The following is a 22358-nucleotide window of genomic DNA, read 5'->3' as shown; positions in this document are numbered from 1 at the left end:
GTTCTCTCTCCTCTCTCCTCCTATTTATTCTCCCTGCCTGCCAGCCCTACCTGTCCCCCTCCTGCCTAGCTATTGGCTGTTCAGCTTTTTATTGGAACAATCAGGTGCTTTAGATGGGCAAAGTAAAACAGCAACACATCTTTACATAATTAAACAAATGCAGCAATAAACAAATGTAACACACCGTTACATAGTTAAAGTAATATTCCTCAGCATAAACAAATGTAACACACCGTTACATAGTTAAAGTAATATTCCACAACAGGCAGGGCATGTGCAGCTGCCACGTGTGGAGGCTAGAGGACAACTTTTGGAAGACAGTTCTCTCTTTCCACATTTCTGTGTCCCAGGAATCAGGTCATCAGAATTCTGTAGCAAATGCTTGACCCTCTGAACCATCTTAACCAAGACAAACTTGTTATTGTTTTTGGAGACAGGGTTTCTCTGTGTAGCCCTGGCTGTCGTGGAACTTGCTCTGTAGACCAGGCTGGCCTCAAACTCACAAAGATTCACCTGCCTCTACCTCCCAAGTGCTGGGACTAAAGGCGTGCACCGCCACCACCTGGCTCGAAGACAAACTTTTTAAACAACTTTTTATTACATTTATTTATCTGTGCATGTGTGCTGCAGAGCACATATGGAGGTCCTAGGACAATTTGCAGGAACCGCTGTCTCCTCTACCTTGTAGGGCCCAGGGATCTAACTCAGGTTAGGTTTGGCAGCAGGTGCTGTTAGGTTTGGCAGATGGCACCTGCTGAGCATCTTGTGCCACATTCAACATGGCTCCAGGCTCAGACCTGACGGGGGCGGAGAGGGAATGAAGACAAGACATACATAGACAGGAAGCTGTGATTGGGTGGTGTGGGCTCTTACAGAGAAACGGCAGCCTCTGGAAGCTAAACGTGTTTATTATGTAGAGTTGAACAGAGAAGTGGGGTTATTAAGTACAGAGGACATGGGGGCAGGGCCTATGGTGTCCAGCTGAATCCAGGAAACGGGCTTAGCTGATCTCATGGGAGCAGTGTCTGTAGGGGAGCAGTCTTCAGGACATAAATATCAGGGTGGAAGAAGCTATGCTGGACATTTTCTGTACACACAGTCAACACTGGGACCGGGTCCTCTGAGGAAGACTTTGCTTTGCCTCTGGACCTCACTCCAGGGTGAAGGCTTTGCCATTATTCCATAGATCTGAGGCTCTGTAGTCCTTGACTTGGCCGTACGCATGTCATTAGCACAGATAAACTCAGGGCTTTCTCCATTTTCTATAGTCCTGTGTTACGTATGTATGTAGTCCTGAGCATGAATTTGTCTATCTTAATAGTGTTGTTCATGATGTTTTAGGAAGGGAATATAATTTCTGTGTAAAGTTTCTCTGAAGGGGGGCTGGAGAGATGGCTCATCAATTAAGAGCACTGGCTGCTCTTCTAGACGACCCAGGTTCAATTCCCAGCACCCACATGGCAGCTCACAACTGTCTGTAACTCCTGTTCCAGAGACTCCAACACCTTCACACGAATATACATGCAGGCAAAACACCATAAAAAGAAATAAAAAAATTAAAACATTAAAAAAAAAAAGAAAGAAAAAGTTTCTATGTAGGACAGTCTCCAGTCAACTGTATAGAAACCTCTGATGTAGTCAAGTTCATGTTGGTAAGGATGAAGGGCTCTTTACTATATCCCTTTAACCTTTTCCTGTCTTCTCTCCTTCAACAGTGATGGTGTAAGAATAACAAAAGGGTGAATATAACAGTAAGAATTCTAGTTCATATTAAGTTGTTACCTTAATGAGATTTGGTGAAGCCTTCACCCATTGCTTCCTACAAACAACAAACTTACACTGTTAATAGTGTGTGTGCATTTTGTAAAGGTGTGTCTATGTGCCGGGCGGTGGTGGCGCACGCCTTTAATCCCAGCACTTGGGAGGCAGAGCCAGGCGGATCTCTGTGAGTTCGAGGCCAGCCTGGGCTACCAAGTGAGTTCCAGGAAAGGCACAAAGCTACACAGAGAAACCCTGTCTCGAAAAACCAAAAAAAAAAAAAAGGTGTGTCTATGCACATACATGCCTTCCCCTGAATCATGCATGCAGATGAAGAACTTCTTTCATTTTTTCCCACTGTTGGATTTTTGTTTGTTTGTTTGTTTTTGAGACAGGGTTTCTCTGTGTAGTTTTGGTGCCTGTCCTGGAGCTTACTCTGTAACCCAGGCTGGCTTCGAACTCACAGAGATCCGCCTGGCTCTGCCTCCCAAGTGCTGGGATTAAAGGCGTGCGCCACCACTGCCCAGCATTCACTTTTGGATTTTTTGAGAAAGGATATTGAACTGCAAGTCAGTGGACTTGGAACTGACTCTGTTGCCCAAGCTAGCCTTGAACTCGCGTCTTCCTGCATTCGTATCTGAAGTGCTGGGGTCACAGGATGACCCCCACTCCTGGCTGCCTCATTTCCCCTCACTTCCCTTCTTCCTCTTCTCTTATCAGGGGTGGTTCTAGGAATTGAACCCAAGGACTGATGCATGCTAGGCAAGTGCTTTACCACAAGAACTCGCTGTATAGCCCAGGCTGGCCCTAAACTGTTGGCATTCCTCTACCAGAAGCTTTCAAGTATTGGGATTACAGGTATGAGCTAGCATTCCCGGCTTCTTTAACTTTCAATTTTGGAGACAAGGTCTCTAGCCCAGTCTGGCCTTAAATTCCCTACACAGCCAAGGATAATACTAACTGCCAATCATCCTGCCTCCACCTTTTGATTGATAAGATTACAGGTGTAGACCACCACGGTGCTGGGGATTGAATCAGGGCTCACGCTTGCTAGGGCAACAAGCACTCTACTGACTGAGAAATATCTCCAGCCCCTGAGGTAACTTTGTTTAGTTTTTGGATTTTGGTTTTCAAGACAGGGTTTCTCTGTGTAGTTCTGACTGTTCTAGAACTCACTCTATAGACCTGGCTGGCCTCAAACCCAGAGATCTACGTGCCTTTGTCCCTTAAGTGCTGGGATTAAATGATCTTTTTTTTTTTTTTGAAACTAAAAGAACTAATACTTTTATTTTCACATGCACAATTATATATTAAAACTGCTGGGGTTAGGCCAGGTGGCGGCGGCGCACGCCTTTAATCCCAGCACTCGGAGGCAGAGCCAGGCGGATCTCTGTGAGTTTGAGGCCAGCCTGGGCTACAGAGTGAGTTCCAGGAATGGCACAAAGCAATACAGAGAAACCCTGTCTCGAAAAAAACCAAAAACCAAAAAACTGCTGGTGCTATTTGAGCAGTGGTGGCACAACACTTAGGAGGCAGAGGCAGGCAGATCTCTATGAGTTTGAGGCCCTCTGGTCTATAGAGCAAGTTCCAGGACAGCCAGGACTACACAGAGAAACTTATCTCAAAAAACAACAAAACCTGCTGGGGCTGGAGAGGTGGCTTAGTGGTTAAAGGCACTTGTTGCTCTTGCAGAGGACCCAGGCTTAGTTCCCAGCATTTACACAGTGGCTCACAATCATCTGCAACTCTAGTTCTGGGAGATCTTGTGCCCTCTGACCTCCAAGAGCATCAGGCATGCTCGTGGTACAGAAACAGTCATGCAGATAAAACATGCAAATACATAAATACATGGAAACTGCATCCTTTATCGGACTTCTCCCTCCAAAACCCTTCTCTTTGACAGGAAGAGGGAGCATGTCCTCCTTGTCATACTACTGAAATCACTCAGGCACAGCATCATGATCCACTGGTGGAACAGAAGGGGTAACGTAAGAGAGCAGTGCCACCACTGCCTCCCTTATGTCCGGCTGAGTCATCCCTGGCCAAGTGAGTATCATCTTGTGGCAAGTGGGAGGGGCTAGCTACACACTTTTAATCTCGGTTTCTTAGAAGGCTGCGGCAGGAAGATAATAAGTTTGAGACCAGCCTTGGGGACACAGTGAGCACCTGTTTCTCAAAATGAATGGGGGGGTGGTCCTTACAGGAGCATCACTGTCAGGGAGGGAAAACGTTATCAGAAACCCTGCCCCATGACTTCTTTTGTATATCCCATTGGTCAAAGCCAGGTTCAATTCTGAAGGAGGAGGCTAGGAAGGCAAGGGTTGGGAGAGGAAGGGTTTGCTCTAATTTACCCCTGGGAACGAGCACTGAGTACCTTTTTCTCAGCCAGAAAGAATGGGGAAAAGGTCATTATAGATGCTTACTGTGGCTTAGGCTTGAATGTCCCCCAAACCCCCCTGTGCTGAAGGCCTGATCCTAGCAGTGCACCATTGGGCAGTAGGGGAACTTTTAGGCAGTAGGAACTAGAGGAAGGAAGTATCAGTCATTGGGGGCATATCTTTGAAGTGGACACTAGGATATGACCCATTGTTTTCCTGTCTTTCACGTCCTGGCTGCCATGAGCTACATCTGCTAGGCACTCCAAACATTGATGGACTGATGCAGTTGTGTCACTGAAAAGGTCACCCCAGTATAGGAGAAAGTCCCACAAAAGCTGCATCCCTGGAGTTCCCTTGCACACATTGCATGTGCACCCTCCAACACACACATTCTAAATAAATGTTTGAAAAATAAAATATAGTTGAAGTAAAATGCACTGGCCCAGGAAATGGCTCAGCAGGCAGAATCTGCTGCACAATCGTGAGGACATAAGTTTGGTGCCCAGTAACCACATAAAAGCTGGGCCTGGCAGTGTGGGAAGCAGGAACTGGGGGAGAAGTATCCCTGGTGCTCTCTGAGTAGCCACACTAGCTGCATCTACGAGCTCTAGGTTCAGTGAGAGACCTTGCCTAAAAAACTAAGGTGGTAGGGCTAGAGAGGTGGCTCAGTGGTTAGGAAAACCTGAGTTGGGTTCCCTCACCTCTACCAGGTGCCTCACAATTGTCTGTTAACTCAGCTCCAGGGCATCCAATGCCTCTGACCTCCAGGGCAGCTGCATTCATGGTACACACAGCAGGGACACATGCATTCACAGAATGTAAAAAATAAGTAAAAAGAAAGGTAGAGGATGGGTGTGGTGGCACATACGTTTAATCCTATCACTCGGGAGGCAGAGGCAGGTGGATCTCTGTGAGTTCTAGGCCAGCCTGGTCTACAGAGTGAGTTCCAGGACAGCCAGGGCTATATGATGAGACCCTATCTCAAAAACAAACAACAAGAAGGAAAAAAGTTTCAGGCCAGAAGAGGGCACCAGATCTCATTGTAGATGGTTGTGAGCCACCATGTGGTTGCTGGGAATTGAACTCAGGACCTCTAGAAGAACAGCCAGTGCTCTTAACCTCTGAGCCATCTCTCCAGCCCCAGAAAAAAGTTTCTAACACATACATCTCTCCTCTTTTTTTTGCCTAGAATGTGGGGCAATGACGGCCATGATGATAAACACCGTGTCATACGGTATGGATGGAGGAACGTGGGATCTAGGTCCCTGTGACATCTCGGAGCTACAGGAGCCTGGGACCACTTCATCAGTTTGAACACGTTAATAATAAACTCCGAGTCACCAATAATGTGTCTGAGTCTCATTAAGGAAGGAGATGAAAGCATTTCCCCTGTGTCCTTTAACCCAGCGTGAGCCTGGATTTGAACTTCACTGCTCTTCTGTGTCTTCCATTGTCCTTCATGTGCCGTGTGAGTCTGAAGCTGTGCTAGCCCAAATGCTGCCTTGGGTCTGTCCCTGTGTCTGTGTGCCCTTGTGTGTATGTTCCTAACAAAGGCTTTGCTCCCTCTATTGACCAGCACAGACATGGGGAAGGAATGAAGGACACTTCACAGAAGTTTAGAGTGTTACAAGGAATTAAGTCACTGACCCAGATAACAAACGCTATCAAGCAGTATCCAAATGCTGCTTCAGCATTTTGTGATGGATATTTGTTAATAAAAGTTTGCTTTCTAGCCTGGTGGGGTGGGAGGGTGGGGGATGGCTCACACCTTTAATCCCAGCACTCAGGAGGCAGAGGCAGGCGGATCTCTTGAGTTTGAGGCCAGCCTCAAACTCTGAAATGCTTCTGTAAGGACCACCACTCCCATTCATTTTGAGAAACAGGTGCTCACTGTGCATTACCCATGGGTCAGGGGCGTGGAAGAGTATATAACTGAAGATTTAGGTTATAAAAAATGATTATATGGAAAATCCAAAACAAGAAAGTTCGAATGTTACACTGTTCTCTTAAAGACAGTTTAAACAAACAGGCCGAGTTCACAGCAGGATATCAGGCGTAAGTTTTAAGTGACTGACTCAGGATGTGTTACTAACTCTGGTTGTGAGGTCCAGCAAAAGTTCCACTCTTTTTAGAATATAACAGAGATTTTCATGGGGGTCTGGAGAGATGGTTCAGTGGTTAAGAACACTGACTGTTCTTCCAGAGGACCTGGGTTCAATTCCCAGCATCCACATGGCAGCTGAGAACTGTAATTCCAGTTCCAGGGGACCCAACACTCATAGCAAAACATCAATGCACATAACATAAAAAGAAAAATATTTTCATAACACTGTGTTGCCACAGACTACCTACCTCTGAATTCCTCATTACAGAAGAAAATAAAACAGTTTGTTTAGGTATTTGGTGATAGTTCATTGTGCCTTGTACCCGTCATGACAGCACTTGAGAAAGCAGAAGTAGGATGGATATTAGTTCAAGGCAGATCGGTTACATAGTGAGTTGTTAGCCAGCCAGAACTGCACAGATGTTTTTGTTTGTTTGTTTGTTTTGAGACAAGGTTTCTCTATAACCCTGGCTGTCCTAGAACTCGCTATGTAGACCAGGCTAGCCTCAAACTCAGAGATCTACCTGCTTCAGCCTCTCAATTTCTGATTAAAGATGAAAGATTAATTTAAAGATTAAAGGCATCTTCTACACCCTAGCCTGAAATCTATGCAAAACAAAAACTGAGCAAAACCGGGCGGTGGTGGCGCACGCCTTTAATCCCAGCACTCGGGAGGCAGAGCCAGGCGGATCTCTGTGAGTTCGAGGCCAGCCTGGGCTACCAAGTGAGTTCCAGGAAAGGCGCAAAACTACACAGAGAAACCCTGCCTCGAAAAACCGGAAAAAAAAAAAAAACTGAGCAAAAATGCTCAAAACGGGCTGGAGAGATGGCTCAGTGGTTAAGAGCATTGACTGCTCTTCCAAAGGTCCTGAGTTTAATTCCCAGCAACCACATGGTGGCTCACAACCACTTGTAATGAGATCTGGTGCCCTCTTCTGGCCTGCAGGGACACATGCAGTCAGAATATTGTAGACATAATAAATAAATAAATCTTTAAAAAAAAATGCTCAAAACAAACACAAATATAATATTAAATAGCATTGTTCAAAAAAAAAATAAACTAAAAAAAGCTGAGTGGTGGCGGCATGTGCCTTTAATTGTAGCACTTGGAAGGTAGAGACAGGCAGATCTCTGTGAGTTTGAGGCCAGCCTGGTCTACAGGGTGAAATCCAGAACAGCCAGGTCTATACAGAGAAACCCTGTCTTGAAAAACAAAAAGAGCCGGGCGGTGGTGGCACACGCCTTTAATCCCAGCACTGGGAGGCAGAGCCAGGCGGTTCGAGGCCAGCCTGGGCTACCAAGTGAGTTCCAGGAAAGGCGCAAAGCTACACAGAGAAACCCTGTCTCGAAAAACCAAAAAAAAAAAACAAACAGATGTTCATTGTTTAAGAGTTTTTTTTGGGTGTGTGTGTGTGGGAATGTTTGGAGACAGGGTTGCTCTGTATAACAACCTTGACTGTCCTGGAACTTTGTAGACTAGGCTGGCCTCAAACTCACAGAGATACACCTGTCTCTGCCCCCAAGTGCTGGGATTAAAGGCATGTGTACCACCACCACCCTGCAAGAGTTGTTTTCTAAATCATTTTCATCTAAATTAGTGAGAATATCTTTGGAGAATCTATGGGACCAGTTCTCTCCACGTGTGTGTAAACCCTTTCAGCTACCTAGTCTTTATATGTAACCAATCACCTCAAAACTTACCAACTTAAAACAATTATTTATAGAAAGAACAAGTATGTGTTATTTCTCTTGGTTCTGTGTGGTGTCATCTGGCTTACTCAGCAGCTTCGTCCAACTGGGACGTCTAGAGTGGCAGATATCTTGGCCTTTTGTTTTCTGTTGGATGAGATACAGTGCTTGTCCACATGACCTTTCTTTCTCTCCACATGTTCTTTTATCCATTGTTAATCTAGCTGGAGCTTTTTTGTAGGGTGGCTTGCCTTTAAAAGGATGAAAACAAAGCTACCAGGCTTCTTAAGGGCTTGACCCGGTTCTGGCACACACACTCTTCTGCCGCTAAGTCACGTGCAGCAAGCACTTAGAAGCTGCTTTTGCTAAAGAATATTGACTCAAGGATAAAGGCACAGCGACAAGTCATTGTCCTACACCTGCAGTCACCTTGGCTTCCAGGAAGAAGAAGAAAGAAAGCCTTTGAAGATGGACCCCCCCCCCACCAGTCCAATGCTGCATGCTGGTACAGAGGTCATCTGCTCATAGAAACCCAGGATTCACAGGTTAGCAACAAAAGATCAGGTTAGCAGTTTACCAACTGCCTTGCAGGACTGGAGCTGAGACAGTGATAAACAGGGCCACTCCTGAGCAGTACTCTTAATTCTGTGTATCTCTTTCTTCCTGCCCCAGATCTCTGCTTAAAGCAAAGCTTCTGTCCATACCCTGAAGATGAACTTGGAGCTATGGACTCACTCTATGTGTTCCTTTCCCTGAGAGTGATGAAATCTCCTTCCCTGCCTTACACCATTATTTACTGCCTTAATTGTTACACTGGGATGAATGGGCACGCCTGACTTGTTAGAGCTGCTGGATGAGGTTTCTGCTCTAAAACTCCACTTACAACTTGGGTGAGTCACACACCTTGGGGCATCAGCCACTAGTGACAACCCTAAATGCCTGGGAAAGATTAATGGCCCCATACAGATGTTGGGATCACTTTTATTACAGGGACTTTTTCTTCTTTTTTCCTTCAGACAGGGTCTCTCAGTGTAGCCTTAGCTTTCCTGGAACTCTCTCTGTAGACCAGGCTAGCCTCAAACTCAGAGATCCACCCACTTCTGCCTCCCAAGTACTGGGATTAAAGGCATGTGCCACCACCACCCGGCTGGGAGTATCTTAATTTGTGGCTTTCTTGGTTGTGTTACTATAAAAATTTGATGAAAACTGTTACTGTATTGGAACGTGGTATTTGGGGTAACCTGAATCCATATTCCGGTGCAATGGTGGACCGTATTTGGCTCCAGAATAAACTCTTACTCTCTTTGAGGTGGGAGCTCTGGGTTGTTTTTGTGTTGTTTTACACTGATACAAAACTAGAATCTTACGCTCCCTGTCTAAAGCAACTAGGCTTTTTTTTTCTCTTTTTCTTTTGTTTTCGGTGGTCCTCAAACCCAAAGATCTGTCTGCTGCTGCCTCCCATTAAAGGTGAATGCCACCACGCTTGGTTGTATCTAAACTTCTAACATACAAAATTGGACAATAAAATTCTTTTCATGTTTCTACTGCCTATAATTAGATTTTTTTTTTTATTTGCTTATGCGCTTCAGCCTCTGTGGCCTGTCCCCTTCTTGTGGAGTAGTTTATCACCAGGCCAAGGAACCTAGAGAGCCAGATTAGCAGATATCCCAGTTCCCTCAAGACTGAGGACTGTTCAAACACAAGGGGAATTGTAACAGAAGCTACTTTTGTTACAAACTGTTGACTCTTCACTTGGGCCACAAAGCGGAAGGCACAAAGGTAAGTCCTTGTCTTAAACCTGCAGTCTCTTTGGATTCCAGAAGTAAACCATTAGCTGACCCCCGCCCCCAGCCCTTGTCCCCCAGCCCCGCTTCCACCCCCCACCCCACCCACCCACCCACCCCCGCCCCAACACACACAGATGAGGGCAGCGATTACTTACAAGGGTAGGCTGCACTCTGGAGCAGAAATAATCATCTTGTGGGAAACAGGAAAACAGTGATGCAGATTAACAGTTTATCAGCCACCCTCCTGGATTGGAGCTGAGGTGATACAGATGGGGCCACACCTGCGAGACTGCTTCGTTATCACACTTTTTGCTCATAGCCCGACAGTTCTTCCTCTGTTTGAACCTAAAGTCTGTCCCTTCTTCCGGATGCATCCCTTAAATCTCTCTTCTCTGCTTTCCCCGTTCTTTGTCTCTTTGGTTGGCGTGTTGGAACCAGCAGGGGAGCGGAGAGTGCGGCGGTACTGGAGACACGTCCCCTGAAACTGCAGACAAAGTAACAATTATAAAGGCCGAGTGGATTTTGATTTTGACACAGTGTCTCAATCTGCAACTCCGGCTGGCTGAGCACTTGCGATACGGATCAGGCTGGCCTCAGGTCACACAGATTCTCCTGCCTCTGCCTTCAGAGTGCTGGGATTAAAGGTATACACCACTATGTCCCAAAGTAGTATGGATTCAAAGAGAGCGGAATAGATTCTACCTTTCTATTTTGCTTGTTTTCTTTTTCTATTTAGTTATTTTTATTTTTTCTAATTGATTATTATTGTGTGTGGACGTGGTGTATGTGTGTGGGCACATGTGGTCAGAGGACAACTGTGTGAAGCTGCTCCTCTTCTTCCACCTTTACATGGGTTCTGAGGATTGAACTCAGGTCATCAGGCAGTGTACATGCTTGGTCCTCAAGGGGGTCTGACACCTTGGTCTAGAGGGTATCAGACCCCCTAGAACAGAAGTTACAGATAGTTGAACCATCATGTGGGTGATGAGAATCAAACCTGCTTCCTCTACAAGAGCAGCAAGTACTCTGAACCGATGAGCCATCTCTCCAGCCCTTGTCTGTTGGTTTTTGAGACTGTCTTACTATGTAGATCAACCTGTCCTTGGTTCATAGAGAGCCACCTCTGCCTCCCGAGTGCTGGCATTAAAAGCTTTTTAAAAAGTGTGTATTTTTATGACTATTATTATTAGTTTATGGTTTAGATGATCTCAATTTTGTTGGCAACATGCATCCCAGTCAGGAGCCAGCCGAACATGTGCATTCTATCAGGCCTGAGCAGGGTGTTGGCTCAGGCTACACGAATGTCGTAGATTTTCTGCACAGCTCGTTTGCTCTGGTGCCTGTTGGCCGTGCATCCACAGAGAACACAAGTCTGCTGCCTTCTTTCTTCTTTATGGCTGAGTGGTCAGGGGAACTTATGATGACGTAGTGGTCAAGCTTGTCTTTCTGGGGATGCTCTTGTGAGGGCACTTGGGCTGTCTCTCAAGCCATGGAAGGTGAGCCACGGAAGGTGAGGATCTTTGTGACTGTGGTGCCTTTCTGCACTGTCTCTTGCTTTCACTGTCTTCATTTTGGCTTTGGCTTTGGCTGGGAGCAGTTGGGCAACACAAGTCTCCTTCTTTCAGCACCCTCTTGGTGGAAAAAAAGTCTTTTGTCAGTGTTTTAGTGCTATGAAGAGACACCATGACCACTGCAACTCTTATAAAGGAAAGCATTGCATCGGGGCTGGTTTACAGTTTCAGAGGTTCAGTTTATTATCAGCATTATGGAAAGAATGGCACACACAGAGAAGATTAGAGTTCTGCATCAGACCCACAGGCAACAGGAAGAGGGAGGCACTGGGTCTGGCTTGGGCTTCTGAAACCCCAAAGCCCACCCCCAGTGACACACTTCTTCCAAGTAGGCCACACCTAGTCCAACAAGGCCACACCTCCTAATCCTTCTTAAGTAGTGTCATTAATGACCAAGTATTCTCAAATATATGAGCCTACAGGGGTCATTCCTATTCAAAAATCAACTTTGTTTTTTTTGAGACAAGGAAAAGAAAAGAAACCAATAAAACCTCTTATTTGGGAAGAGGGAACTGGAGAGATAGCCCACTGATTAATAACTCTTGCTGTTCTTGGAGAGGACTTGTGTTTGATTCCCAGTTCCCCTAGGCAACTCACAATCATCTGTAACTCTGGCTACAAAGGATATGACACTATGACACCCTCTTCTGGCCTCCATGACTGCACTCATTTGCACACACACATACACACTAATGTTTTGTTCTAAAAAAAAAAAACAACAACAACAGCTAGGTGGTAGTGGCAGCTAATGCCTTTAATCCCAGCACTTGGGAAGCAGAGGCAGGGAGATCTCCATGAGTTCAAGACTAGTCTGGTCTACAAAGAGAGTTCCAGGACAGCCAGGGCTACACAGAGAAACCCTGTCTCAAAAAAAAAAAAAAAAACCAACAAAAAAAAAAAAAAAAAAAAAAAACCAACAAAAAGAACAAAAACTCCTCTTATTCAGCTTGACCTGTTAAGTTTGTACTGTTTCCCTATACCATGGACTGAGGGCCCAAGACCATTTGGAGACATTCCAAATCAAAACAGCAGCATCCAAACGGAGCAGTAGTGGCACATGTCTTTAATCCCAGCACTCGGGAGACAGGCAGGCGGATCTCTGAGTTCGAGGCCAGCCTGGGCTACAGAGAGAGTTCCCAGGACAGCCAGGGCTGTTACACAGGGAAACACTGTCTCAGGAAGAAAAAAAAAAAGCTACACTCTCTACCAGCAAGCACTCCTTCATCCCTGGAGCCACAGTGAGAATGTGGGAGTGGCCAGCAAGGCAAGTTGCAGACTGAAGTTTTTCACACTATGGTTGTCCTCCCTTTTTTTCATTACTCTTTAGTTTGTGTACATGTATGTGTGATACCTATGTGTATCCGTGTATGTGTGTGTGTGTGTGTGTGTGTGTGTGTGTGTGTGTGTGTGTGTGTAAGACAGGTCTCATGGGGCCAGAGAGAAATTACTGTTCTACAGAGGACCTGGGTTTGGTTCCCAGAACCCACACGGTGGCTCACAGCCACCTGTAACTGCGGTCCTAGGGGATCTGAGCTCTGCAGGCTTCTGTATGCCATCACACACACACACATAAATAAAAGACAGCATCTCACTCTGTAGCCCAGACTGGCCTGGAGCTCACAGCAATCCACCTGTCTCTGAGTCCAGAGTGCTGGGATTTAAGGCCTGTAACCACCATGTGTAGTAGTTCTTTCTCACTGGGACCGACAGCCTCTAAATAATGACCTGGAAACTTATTATTAATTATGGAAGCTTGGCCTTAGCCTAGGCTTGTCTCAACTGGCTCTTATAACTTAAATTAACCCACTTTTTTTTTTTTTAAAGATTTATTTAGTATACAATGTTCTGCCTGCATGTATGTCTGCAGGCCAGAAGAGGGCACCAGATCTCATTACAGATGGTTGTGAGCCACCATGTAGTTGCTGGGAATTGAACTCAGGACCTCTGGAAGAACAGTCACTGCTCTTAACCTCTGAGCCATCTCTCCAGCCCCAAATTAACCCATTTATATTAATCTACATTTTTTTTTTTTTTTTTTTTTGGTTTTTTGAGACAGGGTTTCTCTGTGTAGCCACCAAGGAAGCCTCAGGGAGCCAATGGGATTACAGGTAGGAAGCCTCAGGGAGCCAATGGGATTACAGGTAGGAAGTCTCAGGGAGCCAATGGGATTACAGGTAGGTGCCAATATACTCCGTTTTCTTTTGTTAACTTGAGTGATGAGGATCAGAGTTCAAGTCCTCATATTTACACGGCAAGTACTTTGTCCACACCCTTCAGCTCTACTTTTGACTTTCATTTATTTATTTATTGGTGTGTTGTTGTCGTTGTTTTTGGTTTTTCAAGACAAGTTTTGGTTTTTTTCCCCCTAGCTGTTGTGGAACTCACTCTGTAGACCAGAACTCACAAAGATCTCCCTGCCTCTGCCTCCCAAGTGCTGGGATTAACGGCGTGCACCACCACCTCAAAGCCCACTTTTGACTTTTAATATCACACTGTTCTGAGTAAGTATGTACAGTAATCATATGTCTACTAAGAACTTTAGCCTACTAATTGCAGGATATTGGGGGCAAGAGGATTGCTTCAAGTTAGAGTCTAGCCTGAGCTACACAGTGAGTTCCAGATCAACCTGACCTAAAGGAATGAAACTGATCTCAAAACAAATCACAGTTAAATTTTAAAAGGGTTCAGAGAGACGGTTCAGCAATTTAGAATTTACCGCTCTAAGAGGTGTGTGTGGCTCCCACACACGATGGCTAACAAACATCTGTAATCCCAGTCCCAGGGGATCTGATATGGTCTTCTGACCTCTCCAGGCTCCTGCATGCATGTGGCACACGAACATCCACCAGGCATGCACACACAGACAAATTAGATAAATAGTTTTTGAATGAGCTGTAATGATGACTCAGGGTTAAGAGCTCTTGTTGCTCTAACAGAGGACCTGGGTTCAGTTCCCAGTACCTGCATGGTGGCTCCCAACCACCCCTAACTCCAGCTCTGGTCTCCTTGGTAGCAGGCACACACAGTTGCTTGTGTATAGGCACAGACTACCCCACTCACTTTGGCCTTACTTCTTAGACAACATTGCTGTTTGCTTTATTTTTCAAGACAGGGTTTCTCTGTATAGGCCAGGCTGTCCTGGAACTCACTCTGTAGACCAGGCTGGCCTTGAACTCAGAGATCTGCCTGCCTCTACCTCCTGAGTGCTGGGACTAAAGGTGTGTGACACCACTCCAGGCAACGACATTATTTTTATTGACATATTAAACTCAAACATCAGTGACTATTACATGTTGATATTGTTTTGTTTTTGTTTACCACACTGGTCTTGAACTCACAGATACCCACGTGCCCCTGCCTCACAAGTGCTGGGATAAAGATGTGTGTCACCATTCCCAGCTTAAACAAACAAAACCCTCTTTGGTTGTTATTAATTAAAATTGTTCTTACAAGGCATGATGGCACACATCTTTAATTCCAGCACTCAAGAGGCAGAGGCAGGTGGATCTCTGTGAGTTGAAGACCAGTATGTCTACACAGCAAGCTCCAGGCCAGCATAGTAGGACCCTGTCTCAAAAAAGCAACAACAACAAAGCAAAAAACAACATTAAATTTTTTAAAGCAGAACTGGAAGTTATTAAAAGGACATATTTTTATTTTTTTTATTATTTTTTTTTGGGGGGGTTGAGACAGGATTTCTCTGTGTAGCTTTGCGTCTTTTCCTGGAACTCACTTGGTAGCCCAGGCTGGCCTCGAACTCACAGAGATCCGCCTGGCTCTGCCTCCCAAGTGCTGGGATTAAAGGCGTGCGCCGCCGCCGCCGCCGCCGCCGCCGCCGCCGCCGCCGCCGCCGCCGCCGCCGCCGCCGCCGCCGCCGCCGCCACCACCACCACCACCCGGCTTTTTTTTGGGGGGGGGATTTTTAAACAGATTTAAATACAGGGTGCTGAGAGAGAGAGAGAGAGAGAGAGAGAGAGAGAGAGAGAGAGAGAGAGAGAGAGAGAGAGAGAGTAAGGCTCCCAGGAGTGTGGGGATGGGCTTCTCAGAGAAGTGTCTGTGATTTGTCCTCTGACAATGTCATACTTGTGGATAATGCAGTCTAATCACTTTAATCCTCTTCCCTCTCAACTCTCCCTCCCACCCCTCAATCCCTTCCCGAGCTACAAATCTCTTTCCTGCAATCATTTGGCAAACCTGTTTTCATCATACTTCATTTTTTATTTTGTTTTGTTTTGTTGACACAGAATTTCTCTACATAGTCCTGGCTGTCCTGGAATTCACTCTGTAGCTCTGGCTAGCCTCGAACTCACAGAGGTCTGCCTGGCTCTGCCTCCGGAGTGCTGGGATTAAAAGCGAGCACCACCATGTCCAGCATCACCGCACTTCATTTTAATTATTTTGTGTGCATGTATGTGGGCATGTGTGGAGTCAGAGGACAATTTTCAGAAGTCAGTTCTTTGCTTCCACCACATGGATCTTGAGGACAGACTTGGTGATAAACACTTGACCTGCTGAGCCATCTCTCTGGTCCTTACATTCATGTCTTTCTGTTTTATTTTATGACTCACTGAGTTTACCCAAGGCCATTTGTATAAATGTGGGTTCAGTACTAGCCTTTGGGCTGGGCATGGTGGCCCAAGCCTTTAATCCCAGTACTGAGGAGGCAGAAGCAGACAGATAACTGTGAGTTCAGAGCCAGCCTGGTCTATATAGTGAGATTCAAGATAGTTAGGGCTATATAGTGAGACCCTGTCTCAAAAAAACAAAAAACGCCGGGTGGTGGTGGCTCACGCCTTTAATCCCAGCACTCGGGAGGCAGAGCCAGGCGGATCTCTGTGAGTTCGAGGCCAGCCTGGGCTACCAAGTGAGTTCCAGGAGAGGCACAAAGCTACACAGAGAAACCCTGTCTCGAAAAACCAAAAAAAAAAAAAAAAAACCAGCTATCTACTGGAGCTTCTTGGGCTCTTCAGTGAATACACAGCTGAGAATTTGAGTAACTACAGTACCATTTACACCCCTTAGTTGACAGTGGGTCAGAGTAAAAGTACATTAAGAAGGCAGTTGATACAAAAAATACAATTTGTTTCCACTGAGTAGTATCTCAGAGCAGAAAGAAATGTAATAGTGTTAAGGACAGCATGCTCTTCTGCCCAGTTAGACTGACAGGTTTCAATTTTTGGAGAAATCCTTAGTCTGAAACTGTTTCTAGGACTGTGTGATGGGATGGCTCAGCAGGTGAGGATGTCTATTCAAGCCCACTGAACCACACAGTGGAAGGAGAACTCTGCCTTCCACATTGCTGCGACATGTGCCACACAGCCCCATGCACACAACATAAATAAAACGTCATTTTTAGAGCCGGGCGGTGGTGGCACACACCTTCGACCTCAGCACTTTGGAGGCAGAGCCAGGCGGATCCTGTGAGTTCGAGGCCAGCCTGGTCTACAGAGCAAGATGTAGGACAGGCACCAAAACTATAAACAGAAAACAACAACAAAAACCCCTCGTCATTTTCAAACTCGGCTGTTTGGGAGTGGTGATGCTGCTACCTGAGGTTTGCAGTACTTTTCTTCTTTGAATTTATTGGCTCATACTGCAAGAAGAATATCCTTAGAGAGTTATTCAGATTTAATTAACATTAGATTGAATAGATTCATTAGGGTTTCAACATGGCATTCAGCTAGAGATGGGTTTAGCAAAAAAGATTAAAGACCTAGGTCAAACATAAGAGGCACTTGCTTGGAGAACAGGCGTCTTTTGGGAAATTTGGGCAGTGGGAGCATGTGGCACTAGACACATGCTGAGGAGTCTGGGGAGCCTAGAAAAGAGAGCCTGGAAACCCCAGGACACATCTACAAAAGTCACCATTTTATCTGTTAGTGGCATAAGGCCTCAGTTAACCAAACACTGTGACTGTAAATTAGCAACTTTCAACTCAGAAAGTTACTGCTTGGTAGTGTTTTAGGGAGCCTGAGACATCCGTACTTAGAGTTCAAGGACAATCTGTGCTACCTAGAACGGCCTGTTAGAAAAAACAGAACAGGAGCTGGAGAAAAGGCTCAGTGGTTGAGAGCACTGGCTGCTCTTCCAAGAGGACCCGGGTTCAATTCCCAGAACCCACGTGGCAGCTCACAGCTGTCTGTACTCCTGTTCCTGCGGCTCTAATGCCCTCACACAGACAGATCTTCAGACAAAACACCAATGTATACAAAAAAAAAAAATGAAATAAAAAGGCAAAGCAAAGCAAACTGCCAGGTTAAGTAACTTTAGTGAAGTGAAAATGTAAATACTGAAAAGTGTTTTATTTTTTATTGTAATCTTTAATCTTTATGATGCCCTTTCTTCCTCCTTTTCTTTCTTTTCTTCTCTACTCACCCCACCCCACCCCACTCCCTGCCCCCAGGCAAGGTTTCTCTGTGTAGCCCTGGCTGTCCTGAGACTTGCTTTGTAGACCAGGTTGGCCTTGAACTCCCGAGATCCGCCTGTATGATGGCATTTTCATCCTTATGTATTACTCTACTTTGTTCTCATTCTCCTCACTGTCCTGTTCCTCATTAGACATTTCCTTTGTTTTCCCTTCTAGTGGTTGGTAATCCTACATATATATACTTTATATTAAGAGAACTTAAACATAACTATAGCATATACATAAGCTACCAGCAACAGTTCCATTATTTAAATATTTAGTGGCCTGGTCTTATCTGCAGCCCTGGATGGCCTAGAACCTGCTAGGCAGAGTAAGCTGGTCTCAAACTCACAGATCCATCAGCTTCTGCCTCCTGAGTGTTGGGATTAAAGGCGTACACCACCATATCTCACTTATTTTTAAAAGTTATCTTTATGTATTTATGCCTTTTATTTTCCAACCTTTTATTTATTTTTTTTTTTAAACTCTCATGTAGCTCAAGCTGGCCTGCAGTTTGTTATAAGGTAGATGACCATTTAGTCCCCCTGCCTCTGCCTCCCAAATGTTGATACTGCAGGCCTACACCACCAAATCTTTATGTTCTTCATTATTCTTTCTTGAGTCCTGGATTTTCATACCCTGTGGTGGTTATCTGTCAACTTCACACAATATGGAGTCACATGGGAAAGAGAGAATGCCTCTCTCAGATGGACTTGTTAAGCAAGTCTTTGGGGGCATCTTCTTGATTACTATGGGTGTGGCGCTGTGGGCGGTGCCAGCTCTGAGCGGGTCACATAAAAGGGCAAGCAGAACAATGGAGTGCTAGTAAGCAGTATTCCTTCACTGCCTGTGCTTCAGATCCTGCCTCAGTTTCCCCTGATGGACAGTAAGACACAGTAAACCCTTTTATCCCCAAGTTACTTTTGGTCAGGAGGTTTATCTCAGTAAAAGAAGGAAAACTAGGACACACCCAAATATAAACACAAGACAACTTTTAAGACAGGGAATATTTTATTTAAAACCCATCAGTGAGATGGACAGCTTGGGTCTATGACAAATCATTCACGTTTAAAGCATAAGTCAGTAACTGTATGAAAGCACACATTGCCACATACAAATTAACTGATCAGACCACAACCTTCTATGTTGGAACAGAATTACTTCCCTGTAAAAGCAGCACCTTCATGACATTTAATTTAGTATTCCTCTCCTTCTTCCTCACCCTCTCCTTCAACAGAATCCACACCCACTTCCTCATAATCCTTCTCCAGGGCAGCCATGTCCTCACGGGCCTCAGAGAACTCCCCCTCCTCCATGCCCTCACCCACATACCAGTGCACAAAGGCACGCTTGGCATACATCAGATCAAACTTGTGATCTAGGCGAGCCCAGGCCTCAGCAATGGCTGTGGTGTTGCTCAGCATGCACACAGCCCTCTGGACCTTGGCCAGATCTCCACCAGGTACCACAGTGGGAGGCTGGTAATTAATGCCAACCTTGAAACCAGTGGGGCACCAGTCCACAAACTGGATGGTACGCTTGGTCTTGATGGTGGCAATGGCAGCATTGACATCTTTGGGAACCACATCACCACGGTACAGCAGGCAGCAGGCCATATATTTACCATGGCGAGGGTCACATTTCACCATCTGGTTGGCTGGCTCAAAGCAGGCATTGGTGATCTCTGCTACAGAAAGCTGCTCATGGTAGGCTTTCTCAGCAGAGATGACAGGGGCATAGGTGGCCAGAGGGAAGTGGATACGAGGGTAGGGCACCAGGTTGGTCTGGAATTCTGTCAGGTCAACATTCAGGGCCCCATCAAATCTGAGGGAAGCAGTGATGGAAGACACAATTTGACCTATCAACCTATTTAGGTTAGTGTAGGTTGGGCGCTCAATGTCGAGGTTTCTACGACAGATGTCATAGATGGCCTCGTTGTCTACCATGAAGGCACAATCAGAGTGCTCCAGGGTGGTGTGGGTGGTGAGGATGGAATTGTAGGGCTCAACCACAGCAGTGGAAACCTGGGGGGCTGGGTAGATGGAGAACTCCAGCTTGGACTTCTTTCCATAATCAACAGAGAGCCGCTCCATCAGCAGGGAGGTGAACCCAGAGCCAGTACCCCCGCCAAAGCTGTGGAAAACCAAGAAGCCCTGAAGACCTGTGCACTGGTCAGCCTGTAAGAAGAGAAAAGAAAATGTATTGTGGTATTGGCAAGCACACTCAACACCAGAACCCTCTCACTGCATTTTAAATGTACCCATCTATGGCACTTACCAGCTTGCGGATTCGGTCCAAGACAAGGTCAATGATCTCCTTGCCAATGGTGTAGTGGCCCCGGGCATAGTTATTGGCAGCATCTTCCTTGCCTGTGATGAGCTGCTCAGGGTGGAAGAGCTGGCGGTAGGTCCCAGTGCGAACTTCATCTGGAAAAGGAGAAGCGGTCAACCATCCACCAACAATCCGCACATGCTCACTCACTGTTCGGTGTCTGAAGAGAGACTGAGTCTGTGACCAGGACAGAATGCCTCAGGGAAGCTCCTGGTCCACTTACCGATAACCGTGGGTTCCAGGTCTACGAACACGGCCCTGGGCACATGCTTGCCAGCGCCTGTCTCACTGAAGAAGGTGTTGAAGGAGTCATCTCCTCCCCCAATGGTCTTGTCACTCGGCATCTGCCCGTCAGGCTGGATGCCATGTTCCAGGCAGTAGAGTTCCCAGCAGGCATTGCCAATCTGGACACCAGCCTGGCCAACGTGGATGGAGATGCACTCACGCTGTGGAAAGGAGAAAAAAATTTATAAAATTAAGCTGTATTTCTATTTTAGATTTTAATAGATTTCTAAAGTGTTTCTAATAATACAAATATTGTTGAAATTTATTTGAAGTCATATCCTCATACGACAGAAAGAATAAGGACCTGCTACAAACACTGCAAAGGGGTGTGGTCTGAAGAATGTCACCTTAATACATGTTTAAGACATGGTGCAAACCCATTGTTCCCACAGCCATACTTGAACAGAAGAGCTTTCATATTTGAAAAATATTCAAAGCACAGATTCTGTAAAATGAGATTAATTGTCTGTTATTACTTTAATAGCTTCTTTTCCTGGTAAGGAAAGACCAATGTTTCATCCTATAAGGATCTGGTACTTCAGGAGGGACCTCTGTACTGCGGCTGAGGCCAGGAGCCACACCCTTCTGCAGAGTATCTGCAGAATCAATCCATCAGTACTCTGAGGTTAGAGGCTAGACAAAGTGTGACTTCTGCATTGCCGTGTTCGCTGTGCCTGGTGCTAGCCTGTGCCCTTTGTTACATTATTTAACAGAGAAAGCTCTATTTCCAGCAGCTGTCTATACGATCTCTTCACTGCTTTCTGTGTCCTAACCCTGCCTGGGTCGTTTGCCTGAATTAATGAATTAGTGAAGATATATTAGAACAAAAGACAGTTGGATACAGACTATAATTTTTTCTTTGCAGCATTTTCATTATTTTCTGAAGGTTTTCCAGAATCCTTTCCACTGTATGGAACCGAAATACCCTTAAAGCTAAGTTAGAAACAAGCGCCAACAATAAAAACCTGAGTAAAAAGATTAACATTTAAAACTAGAAAATGGTATTTTTATTCGATGAATCTTTACATACCACATAATATATTACTATTATTTCATGCTATAGAGATATTCTTTAGGGCTACAACTTTCATTGTCTGCGGGGGTGGGGGGCGGGGAAGGGCGTTTCCCTGGGTTCTGACAATCAGCGTACTTGGGCTTCACAAAGTGGGCTTTGTCCCTCGCCAACCATCCAGCCCCCCTCCCCCCAGCGAGATGTCCCCGTCGTTAAGTAAATCGTACTTTTTGATACTCAAGCAAACAAAACCTCTTGTAAGACTACATTTCCCCAATTTTTAAAAAATTAAAGTACAAAACCGCTCCCGAGGGAAGTTGAGAGAGGGCGAACCCCTCCCAAAACGCCACGGAAGCAGGAGACAAACAACCCCGCCCCTGCGCCTCCCTGACACCGGCTGCCATGGACCCGACGCAAACTAGCCATTTTCCCGGAGAAGTGGGGCGGCGTTTCTGCAGTGCCGGCTCGGCCGCCGCCCTGCCTGCTCGGCCCCCCGCTAGCCCCCCGCTCGCCCGCCGCAGCGGACCCCCGCGCCCTGAGCCCCCGCCCCGCGGCCCCAGGCCGTGCGAGCAGACACTGGCCGGCGCCTTTGTTCTTCCCGGGGTCTGGGCGTTTCCGTATCCCGCACTGCGGCGGCCGGACTTACGGACTCCGCGCAAAGCTCAACCTAACAAAGCATCGAGACCACCCTTCCCCGCAGGGATGACAAAAGGCTTAGGCTTTTCCTGGCAGATCTCGGGCGACTGGCTCCCCCACCCCGTTACCGAGGGCCAGAGGAGGCTTGGCTCACCATGGTTGCTGCTTCGCGGCTGCCGGGAGGATGGCGGAGGCGAGGAGGAGGTGTTGCTTCTTACAGCGCGACTCTTAGGCGGTCGATGTAAGAGAACCTGCGGCACATGGGCGGATGCAGCTCCTTATATACAGCTCGGTCACCATGGGGATGGGCCACGGCCTTTTCCTGTTGGTCCAGACCCCTCTGTCTGCCCAGAGAAGCCGTGACAGGAGAGTGGTGATTGGTGCAAGCGACATGGTATGAG

At 46.3% G+C, this 22358-nt stretch overlaps 3 protein-coding genes and 1 long non-coding RNA gene across 9 annotated transcripts in view; 2 read left to right on the top strand and 2 right to left on the bottom strand.

The window, feature by feature from the left end:
• The window catches only part of LOC131896659 (uncharacterized proline-rich protein-like), a 24562-nt gene extending 19079 nt beyond the window's left edge, over positions 1-5483 (top strand). For 4 of the 6 annotated variants that reach the window (XR_009375487.1, XR_009375486.1, XR_009375488.1 and 1 more), the window contains exons 2-3: positions 3662-3804; positions 5326-5483. Coding sequence is in view for 3 of the 6 variants with exons in the window: in XM_059247411.1 (XP_059103394.1) it covers positions 3662-3804; positions 5326-5450 (268 nt within the window). In the remaining 3 variants the exon portion in view is untranslated. The remainder of the gene's footprint in view (positions 1-3661; positions 3805-5325) is intronic. The other 2 variants (XM_059247410.1, XM_059247409.1) reach the window with 1 other exon arrangement.
• Positions 1-22203, bottom strand: part of Tuba1b (tubulin alpha 1b) — a 26993-nt gene extending 4790 nt beyond the window's left edge. The window contains exon 1 of the mRNA XM_059247402.1: positions 22112-22203. Within this exon, the coding sequence (XP_059103385.1) occupies positions 22112-22114 (3 nt within the window). The 5' untranslated portion in view covers positions 22115-22203. The remainder of the gene's footprint in view (positions 1-22111) is intronic.
• Positions 18697-22215, bottom strand: LOC131896654 (tubulin alpha-1A chain). The gene is made up of 4 exons (XM_059247404.1): positions 22112-22215; positions 20248-20470; positions 19971-20119; positions 18697-19870 (listed from the first exon to the last, which is right to left on the bottom strand). The coding sequence occupies exons 1-4, from the start codon at positions 22112-22114 to the stop codon at positions 18890-18892; spliced, it is 1356 nt and encodes a 451-aa protein (XP_059103387.1). The 5' UTR covers positions 22115-22215; the 3' UTR covers positions 18697-18889.
• Positions 21719-22358, top strand: part of LOC131896662 (uncharacterized) — a 35697-nt gene continuing 35057 nt past the window's right edge. The window contains exon 1 of the long non-coding RNA XR_009375489.1: positions 21719-22358. This is a non-coding gene — a long non-coding RNA (uncharacterized LOC131896662).

This window comes from Peromyscus eremicus, chromosome 20, assembly GCF_949786415.1.
Source record: "Peromyscus eremicus chromosome 20, PerEre_H2_v1, whole genome shotgun sequence".
Taxonomy (NCBI): domain Eukaryota; kingdom Metazoa; phylum Chordata; class Mammalia; order Rodentia; family Cricetidae; genus Peromyscus; species Peromyscus eremicus.
This window is presented reverse-complemented; position numbering and strand designations above follow the sequence as displayed.

Bases quoted from the DNA above. Each gene is read 5' to 3' on its own strand.
- LOC131896654 (XM_059247404.1), bottom strand. The intron at 20,120-20,247 runs GTAAGTGGACCA...CTCCTTTTCCAG, and splicing joins CCTGGAACCCACGGTTATCG to ATGAAGTTCGCACTGGGACC. The intron at 19,871-19,970 runs GTAAGTGCCATA...CTCTTCTTACAG, and splicing joins TGGACCGAATCCGCAAGCTG to GCTGACCAGTGCACAGGTCT.